Source organism: Atta cephalotes (assembly GCF_000143395.1).
Source record: "Atta cephalotes unplaced genomic scaffold scaffold00002, whole genome shotgun sequence".
NCBI lineage: Eukaryota > Metazoa > Arthropoda > Insecta > Hymenoptera > Formicidae > Atta > Atta cephalotes.
The window spans coordinates 3678180-3688715 of NW_012130066.1; the positions used below are offsets into that span (position 1 = coordinate 3678180).

The 10536-nt window shown below is 35.0% G+C and overlaps 2 protein-coding genes across 2 annotated transcripts; both read left to right on the forward strand.

Moving 5' to 3' along the window:
• The first annotated feature begins 1218 nt into the window (after window positions 1-1218).
• Window positions 1219-2681, forward strand: LOC105620419 (transcription factor 21). Its single transcript, XM_012201917.1, has 2 exons — window positions 1219-1530; window positions 2484-2681. Exons 1-2 carry the CDS (start codon window positions 1219-1221, stop codon window positions 2679-2681), a joined length of 510 nt encoding a protein of 169 aa, XP_012057307.1.
• Window positions 2682-7621: 4940 nt separating this feature from the next.
• LOC105620430 (autophagy-related protein 101) lies at window positions 7622-8278 on the forward strand. The gene has a single exon (XM_012201926.1). It carries the CDS (start codon window positions 7622-7624, stop codon window positions 8276-8278), a length of 657 nt encoding a protein of 218 aa, XP_012057316.1.
• Window positions 8279-10536: the final 2258 nt, after the last annotated feature.

Sequence of the window (10536 nt, forward strand, 5' to 3'; positions counted from 1 at the left end):
ACACCATAGACGCGATCTGTTGCGAGGTCTGTTGCCTTGTCAATAGATTCGTGATAGTGAATAAAAAAAGAAATAATCGATCATAGGTATCAAACAAGTTGCATATTAATAGTGCTGCAATTATTAGTTGAGAGACATATAACAACGAGAACAAATTAATCAACAAATTAATATTCTAAGTGTAGCAATTAAAAGTGTAGCAATTAAAAAAGAAAATAATTCTTATAGTACTCTTCATAATGCATAAAGTGATATCGCGTAGTTTTCTATTTTGGTTTTTGAATTTTTATCTTTATCATAATATAGTTGAGTTAAATTAATAATCATATTACAAGCTTCGTTATTACAGACTTTGTTATTTGTGATTCTTTATATAAAAATTTCTGTATTACTATTAGTATTATTGTTGTTACATATGATAGTGTTAAAAAAATAAAACAAAGTTTTGTGCTTTTTTAAAAATTGAATTGTACGTGTGCAAAATGCAGACTTAAATAATAATTAAAATTATTATTACTAATTGTAAGATTATTGTTCTTAAATAACTGCTAAAAATAACTATTTCTTAAAAAAAATAATTTTTTAATTCCAAATTGATAATTGATTTAAATTGATGTTTTTAAATATTTTTTTCTTTTAATTTTGTAATAAAAAATACATTTCACTTCGCAATTTATAAAGTTTCCTTATTAGATTCAGAGTTTGCAAAATAAAACATGTAAAATGAAAAAGAAAATGATAGACTATCTTTCAACGTTTATCTAATAAATAGAATTGAGCTACATAAAAATTTATGTAATTTTTTACTGTAAAAATAATATGGCACAAAAAAGTAAAGCTTCACATTCGATATAATTATATTATCTTTGCTTATAATTAATTATTTATTGTTTTTGCAATCATTATTAATCGATTAATTATTCTTGCATTATAAAACACATAGCTTTGCTGTACAGTTTGATTCGTCTGATTTTTAATCTTCAATATGAAAGAGAAAAATAAGAACTCATATTTTCTATTCAATGAATAATTATCTTATATTTTTTGCTTATATATTTTGACTGAAATGTGTAAGAAAAATGTGTAAAATATGCATTGTGAAATGTGTAAAATAGAAGTTTCTAATATGATAAAGAAAAAAGCTGAAATCATTATTTAATATAATTATCATATAATTATCTAATAATTAATTAACAGTAACTGTTATTATACAGTAGGATGCCTCGAAAACGGCGCGCTTCGACATCGTCATTGGAAGAATATCCTTCTGAGGAAAAATACATGAAGGACGACATGGATAGTCGCGCTCCGCGAAACGCTGCCAATGCCCGAGAACGTGCGAGAATGCGAATTTTAAGCAAGGCATTTTGTAGATTAAAGACAACATTGCCATGGATACCCGCCGATAGTAAATTGAGTAAATTAGATACGTTGCGATTAGCCGCAACATACATTGCTCATTTAAGAGCAGTACTTCGAGATGATGGTGAAACTCATACTGAAACCACGAAATCTTTGTCACTGGCTTTGGTGAGTGCCCATTTCTATCTTCATTAAAATTATAATTAAAATCTGAGCAAATTTGCCTCCTTTTTTATTTTACGAAACTGTAATTCAATTTTAATTAACTTTAAGTAACATTAATAACAACAATGTATGCATACTATGAAAAAGTGTATAGTACAGTAAACAAGTAAAATTAATTAACAATTAACTCAATCAGATTGTTAGAAAAAATAGATTTAATGAAAAGAGACTCCAAAAAATCTAAGTGTCAAGTACCTTTTAAGATCTTTTTCATGAAGTGTTTAATTGTTATTTTTTTGATACAAATTTCATTCAAATTGCATTCCACAAAATGTGAAATTATATAAAATTGTTGATTTATCTAATTTTAACGGGAATCTAAAGTGCGAGTTATTTCCAAACTATTTCTCGTTCTTACGATCAGACTTTCGACTTGATAACGATTCCGTAAAATAACACAGAAACCAGGTGGATCCACTCGGAGTCGCGAGCGCCGTCTTCGCAGTCATCTACTCTGTTTATGTCTGTCCAGGTGGATCGAATCACTCCAAAACCTTCCACCCATCCTTTACTACCATTAATTCTAAGTTAGTTTCGTTGTTTAAAGAAGCATACCGTTTTCCGCTGCGAAATAGTCTCTTGTTGCCCTCCTTTCGCAAAGATCAAAGAACGTTATTTTATCTGTAAAATTATTAAAAATGTTATTTTGCTATGTAAATTTAAATTATTTTTATATAGATTCAAATAATTGAGTTGACATTTAAAAAAAAAGTGTGATCTCGTGATAATAATACATAAATGTTTACTTTACAATACACTATCGATATATCGACATTTAAAATTAATTAATATTTTACAATTTTAATAATACTCGAAAAAGTCAACAATGCATACTTCATAATCAAGGTATTTAAATATTCGAGTCAATAATATAGTAAGAATGATTTTAATTACAGTCATGGCCATTCGCTATTCAAAGCAACAACACAACCACGCTTATGAACAACAGTTGCAACGTATCCTCCTCGACATCTTCGAGTTGTAATCAGTATCGAGGACAGCAAGTAACTCATGATATCCAAAACTTTCATCATTCAGGTCATCAGGGCGTGTCCACACGCCATAATCAGGAGCAACAGCTCTCTTATTACTAACAAAAAAATTCTGACAATCCAATCAGAACTTAACTACAGCGAGCGATATCTACGAAGAGCGACTAAACAGCTGGATTACACGACGGTGCTATTCGTGTATTCACGCCTTATTTATTCCATAGTGCCTTACTCTAGTATTTATTGATTTAATCTTAATGTATAATTACGGATACATCTCCACTTGTGTGACAAGGAAATAATATATGTCTCGACCGCATTTTTTTGCATATCAAAGAAATCTCTATTCTGTATATTTTTAAAAGTCTGAATGAATTAAAATTATAAATAACAATTACGAGTAAAATAGGCAAAATTTTTTGTCGTTTAAGGCATTGATTTCTATAAGTTGTATTTTTCATATATACGGTTCTATAAGATTTAATAAAATCATTTTTATTTTATTTTATAAAGAAAAGAAGATTTTACAAAAATCGAGAATTCAATATAATTTCGATTTATTTTAGTTCAATAAATCTCCCACGAAAGAATATCATATATTTATTTGGTGCTTCTCTATTTATTTGCATTATCCTACATATAGCATGTTAAAACTAGTGCATTAAAAAATCTCTTACAGAAATTCAATTTAATACTGACCAATTTATAACATCCAAAATAAGTGATTAATATCATTATCTTCAGTATTCAATTTCTACAAGGATTTCTAAGATTCTCAAAAACTTTTTTTTCGTATTATTTAATGCAATATTTTCTATGAAGGGGTATTATACATTACACGAAGAGACTATTTCCTTGTTTTATACACTCAATTACTGCAATATTATATAATATTGTAATTATGATTTTGATATTGATACCAATTGATACCAAAACATGTTAACTAGTCCAATAAAAATGTTTCTAAGATTTTCAAAAACTTTCTTTGTATTATTTAGTGCAACATTTATTAATCTAAATTGTTAATTATACTAATTTAGATTGTTAACAATATACGGAGCGTAGCAAAATTGGCAAGCTTTATTGTTGAAATTTATTCGGTGATTTCGAAAGTAGAAAACCTTTAAAAACCATTTTAGTTTAAAGATACAGTACTTTAAAGAGCTTTTTGAAATTATGAATCGATGGTTCGTTTTAAAGATACAGTAAATTAAAAGCCATAGTTATACACCTGTTGATAGACAATCATAAACTATTAATAGCTACATTCAGAAAAAACCAGCTTTGTAACTGTTATATAAGATTCTTTATTATGTATGATTTATATTTTTAGATCTAGTGAGAAATCAAGAACAAGATCAATCATATTAAAGAATTTTACAACAGTTGCAAAGCTGCTTTTTCCGTTGAATGCAGACAGTAATTTATTGCTTGCAAACTGACGATTGATGAAAGTAACATACAAAAAAAGATATATCTTTATACATTTCTAAAATATATTGATATAATTTTGTTTTATTTTATTATATTATCAGCAGAAAATATTTTCATGCAATATATTTAAATAATTAAAATTAGTTATTAAAAAAAAAGATTCGCCACAAAGAATATCTTTGATACTTCGATTGAAAATATTTTTATAGTTTCATTTTAATTATATTTTATGTCATCACAGCTTTGTGATTTTATAAAAAAAGACCGATGTCTCTTGTTGAAGAAACGCTGAGCATCCGGAACAGCGGAGAGGAAATCCGCGGTAAGGTAAGAAGGATAAAGAAGTTCAAGTAAAATAAACAACGCAAAGGGCTTTTTGTGTAAACCTAATACTAAAATAATATATCCCACACGGCGACAAATCGACCGGCACTAAACATATCGTTTAACATATCTCTACAACAATATACATGGACTTCGGAAATTTATAAACGAAAGATGATGGTTTCTTCACCATTTTCTGGACTATCCTTAAAAATTTTCATCGACTATTTTCAACCGATAATATGTCCGAGATATACAGATATCGCTGCTACTTGTAACGATAAAAGCAATCGAGGAATATCAGCTCATAATAAATTAAATTATTACAATGAAATTTATCATCGAAAATTTAAATTGGAAAAAGAGCTTTAAAAATATATGATATTCGAGAGGAATAAAAGCGATTTAATCAATATAGAAAAAAAAATTAATTTCATTATGATAGAAACGATATTTTGTCTTGATAATACAAATAAATTATTTTATGAATTTATATTTATTTTATTAATTTTTTTAGATAAATAAATAGATGAATTTCGATTTATCTCTTTCAATTTACAAATTTAAAAAAAATCAAAGCTTTAGAAACGCATAGTATTCATTATGAGAAATAAAAATTGTTTAATCAATGTAGCAAAAAATAAATTTCATTACGATAAGAGAGATATTCTGTTCTAATAATATAAATAATTTACATTTTTATAGGGATTTTTTTTTTTTTTTTCAATAAATCAAATCTCTAATCATCATTTTACATATTAAAAAAGTTGAAGATTTTGAATATACACAAAAAACATAGGTCGAAAAATAAATCTCGTTAAAATAGAAATGATGTTCTTAATTTGACATGATGATTTGTTTAGATTTCTTTAGGAATTAATTTCGCTTTCTTTTTTTTAACAAAAAGGGACTTGGGAGTCGATTTTTTGCAAATCGATCCAAAAATCGCACATCCCTAAATATATAGCCCTAGAAGGTAGAAAATCTATCGCTAAAGAGGTCAGAGTAAATAAAATATCATGAAAGTCCTTATAACGAACCTTATGTGTCAAAATGATATCGGAATAAATATCTCGAAAGATAAGAGTCGACAAGTCGATAGGCGGCTCGAGAACACGATCAAGCAAGCGTCGGGATTTCGAAGCGTCGAAGCGTCGCGTCGCGACGAGATTTCCAGGAAGCGAAGTCGTTTCGCGCCTTTTGCAACTGCGCACGTGTGACGCTGATCTCACCGCGAGGCGTCGCGCGGCAGTTTTCGCGACGCATACCAACGCACACATCCGGTGTGCGACTTATCGTAGATCGTAGATTGGATTAGTACGGAGTACAAGTACGGAGCAGAGTGGAGCGGAGTGGGAGATCCAGTCCAGTTTGTCCAGTGCCAGACTGTCCGGCTCTGATTCAAGACATTAATCGATCCACATTGTGTCGTTTCATACATGGTATACATCGCGTGATTTCATGATGTAGCATCAGGCGAGTGATTCCCGGAGAGTAGGCAGACAGATCGTCACAGCTGACTCGGTCTGTAACATCTAATCGAAGTCTAATCAATGTGTTGTACGACGATCCTTTTCTTCTACGAAAGAGAAAAAGAGAGAGTGAGTAAGTGAGAGAGTGAGTGAGCGAATGAGAGAAAGAAAGAGAAAAAGTTCTTTGCCTTCGTCGGCCAGCCCAGGTAATCTTAGAATTTTCCGTTGATCCCGTATTCCCGACGTCGCACGCGTGTACGCGAAGTCAAACAGAATCATCAAAATATACGTATACACGCTCTGGGACCCACCGACCTGCCATCCGATCCGGGACGGAGTGCGTGGAGCCCTCGCGGGGCCAGGTATCGAAGCGCGAATCAGTGGCGTAGCGTCAAGATGGCGTGTGCCACGATCACAGCTGTTGTTTACCCACAAACCCGTGTGGAGCAGGCCACTGGCTTAATTAGCTACTGCTGCTGCGATTGTGGCTACTGCTGAGAGAGGACAAACGCGCCTGGTCTCCCCATCGTCGGGACTGATCGGGGACGATGGAAGATTGTCGACGAATGAACAGGTCGGAATAACTCGTTGCGTGAACGACGTGACGACGACGTGACGAGAACGTGACAGCGACGACGTTGACAACAACGACGACGACGGCGGTGGTGGTGGCGGCGGTGGAGGCGGCGACGGCGGAGTTGGTGGAAGTGCTGGTGGCAGCGGCGACGGCGGTGGTGGTGGTGGTGATAGTGGTTGTATTGTTGGTGGTGGTGGTGGTGGCGGCGGTGGTGGTGGTGCGTCGTGAAAAGAACGGGACGCGCGAAAACGGACTCGATGGAAGAGGGTAGCGGTACCCGTGACGGCAGAAGTCACCAGATCAACGCGTGAAACTTAATCTAGTTTTGTCCGCCATCGCACGGCACAAGGACGGCGACGAGGACGACGGTGAGGCAGAGCGATCTTGAGAGGGTGGTCTCGATACCAAGGGGAAAGAGCGACAAAGTTAGTTCGCGCCTTCGGCGATAAGTGTGTTATTTTCCTAGTAGAGCACGGCTCTTCTCCTCCTTTCCTCTGTCTTTTCGTCCTGAGGCCTCGTTACATAAAAAGCGCGAACGAGAAGAGCACTATCGGCCGCAAGATTGACACGTCGTCGTGTCGATTCCTGCTTTTCTTTTATATTTCGAGCTGATTTTGGAATTTCATTCATCGCCCACATGTGTCAATGTATCGTGCATGCTTCCGTTCGTTAGATTCTGAATGGATTTGAGGTTAGGCTTGCTGGCTTGCATGACTGTAACGGTCTGATTGATGAAAAGTGTTCTTTAAATTAATGACTTGACAGACTTATTTCAGATCTTTGTTGAAAGAGTTAACCTTTCACTGTTTATTTTCTTTTGTTTCCCTTTGTTATAATGAGAGTACTATGAGTCATTTCTTTGTATCTCCTTATTCATGTGAAATAGAAATTTAAAAAGAGCAGAAGCCATACAGAATCTTCTTCGTGCAAAGTTTTATATTTAAAATATTTACATTATTAACAATATTGGCTTCTATGTTCTTTTTATTTATTGTTCTTATTTTTATATAATTGTCCTTGAGATTATTGACTGTATCATAAAGTATTTGATGATGATAATAGAACATTTTGATTTAGTATAATTTAATTCTGCAACTCTTTTTCATGACTTTTATAGACATATAGATAATAATTTTTTATTTCTTATTTTTCATGTATTTTATTTATTAAACACATTGTCAGAAATTGTTAACACGATTAATTGTTAGCATGATAATTGTTCCACAGGTATCACCATGAATGCTAGGACGCAGCTGTTCGAATTGAGCATGGAGGGACGTCAAGTGGATGAGGCAGTGGCAAGTATATTCCACAGCGTGCTATTTCATCGGAGCCTTGGCAAATTCAAGTACAAACAGGAAGGCAGCTACTCGGTGGGCACTGTAGGATACCAGGATGTGGACTGTGACTTCATTGATTTCACTTACGTCTGCTGCTCGTCGGTGCACCTCGATCAGACGCTGAAGCGTGAGATATCAGGTTTCTCGGAGGCGCTGCGCTCCACCGATAGTCCAGGTTCCGGTCAGATATCCCTAGAATTCTTCCAGAGGAAAAAGAGTCGCTGGCCATTTCAACCGGAATGTATACCATGGGAAGTGTGGACTGTGCGCCTTGAACTTATCAAATTGGCCACCGAGCATGAACGGCAGATCTGTCGGGAAAAAGTGGGCGATCTGCTGACCGACAAGATCCTTTACATCACCGAGGTCATGAATCGGCACGATTACATTCCAAAAGTGCCAAGTCAGGCCGAGCTGGATCTGATCTTCGATACCTCGTACCCGGATATACAACCGTATCTCTTCAAATTGTCTTTCACGACTTCTAGTCCATCGACCACTACGATGGGCAACACCATGAAGAAATTGATTAGAGAGACGCTATCCATTTAGTCGTTATAATGTATAGTGTAAAATCTTCACATTACTTGCATTCGTTTAGCTTGTCAGAGTCATCAAAACGCAAAATCTTATACTTTCCTTTTTTCATCTATGATACACAAATTTCTGCATTGCACCAAGCGATCTTTCGTATCCATAATGACTCTAACCTGCCACCGTAGCTATTATGAGTTACAAGAAAAATACTAAATTTGCATTATAAAGAAAGCAGAATGGTTTTCGAGTCTTCGACCACTCGTTCCCGGCAGAAATTACCAACGGTACTCGGCGAGTACTTTGCCTATGTGGTAAACTCCGCCGGATTTTGTAAGCTCCGTAATAGTATCTCTTATGACGAAAATAATAATATTTCGTATACATTGCAGGGATCCACTGCTCTGTCTCTAATGTCTCTATATAGTACAAATGAAACACAACACTGTGACACTTGCTTCTTTTGTACTTTACTATGAACGTCCGTCGCATAATTTTAGCAGGATCACATTTAGTCACGTTTTATACAATAATATTTTACTTCCTAACTCTCATCACTTAAATCTCCACAGATGATCTGCTGTGGCAGAATGACATTATGTTCCTCTTCTCGCTTCTCATCCTTTTCAAATGCTGTGTATATCGTAGAATAGAGTCAAACGTAATTTTCTTTAGTAGACAAAGAATTTTCATGCGTCACACAGAGAAGATAATTTGATTTAGAGAGTAAGAATACAGAGATTTCGAGTCTATAGAAGAGCAGGATGTCTTCAGATTCTTTAATGTCTAGTAGAGTCTTTGAGAATATTGAATCTTAAAAGTACTAACTTGCTCCTTGATAAATTCCTCCGACTACACGACGGTATTTGGCGCTATTGTACACTCTGTTTTTCAGTCACTAACATTGAAAGTATGTATAGCTATTCTAAACTCTCTGATGATCACAGAACGCTTGGAATATTCCGCAAACGTATAATGCGTAGCATATACACGTGTGTTTGCATACAAAGCTGCTATTATTTTCATCATGAATTTAACGCTGAACATCCGATTGTGTCCAATATTGGATTTAGTATTAGGAAATTGCGTGACGACCAGGTCGGAATTAGCGTTAAATGTGCGGAAGAGCAGAGTGTTTATTGTAATTATGTGTATGCATGGAAGCGATTGTTATTTATTTTCACGAGTGATGATACGTGACGTAACGCCAGAGGCGTTATGTGTATGCAGATTAGCAAATACAATTATTTACATATTGCTCTTTTTTTCTTAAGTTGTAATAATCAAAGTTGTAAAATAAGTTGATGTATCATTAAGCCAACGCGACGCCCGCAATAACGAAGCGCACCAGGTGATACGAAAGAACCGTACGAAAAATCGCCGTCACGATTACATTTTCCCAGACGTTTCGTGCCTTCGTATCGAATTTTTTATAGGGAAATTAATATGCTAGGGACTAACATATACCAGATGATAGTGTTACTATTATTTATTGAGCTCGAAATATCTCCTCTCATCTCGTAAAAAAAGTGGAATAGTCTCTCTCTCGCGCGCGCAGAAAACAAATCTGTGATCCTTCTCGGATTCGAGACGGTTTTGTTCTATTCCTCATAAGCGTGCCGTTAATGTCGTGTCGTTTTAGGATTTTCAAGCAAGATGGAAGGCGCAACGGCGGATGTTCGGAATGACACGCGGTCAGCGGTGACCTGCGCGCGATTATACTTATTATATTATACAATGTAAATAGTGTCTGAAGAATATTGCCGTAAATCAAATCATGTCGTGCCGAGGGGTCCCCGCGCGTTCCGAGATCCGCTCTTTGGCCTTACCTATGACCAATCAACAAAGATATCACGACGCATTAGTAGTGCACATACTTTACGAATTAACCGTAGACGAGAAGCGTAATGTTAATTTAAGGATTAATCATGTATCGTCCCTACTGCTTTTCTTTTTCTGCCAATGTTCTCCAAGTAGTTTAATATGCAATTGCGATTTTAGCTGAATGTTCCGCGGCTCGAGCGTATGTCGATTGGATGTATCCTATTATTAGGAGTGTCTTTTCTTCTCTTATATCGATGAAAGAAAAGAAAAAAGAAAAGAAACCACGGTGGTCGTCGACAGTCCGTCGCTCTCTCTGCGATTCCGTGTAGAAAATCGACCGCAATCTCTTTCCCTCGCACTATCTGGCTTTTACTTTTTACAATTATATGATGCACGATATATTAGTAAAGGTAAAAGGAGCCGCGATATGATATTATAACAAAGGTGCGTAA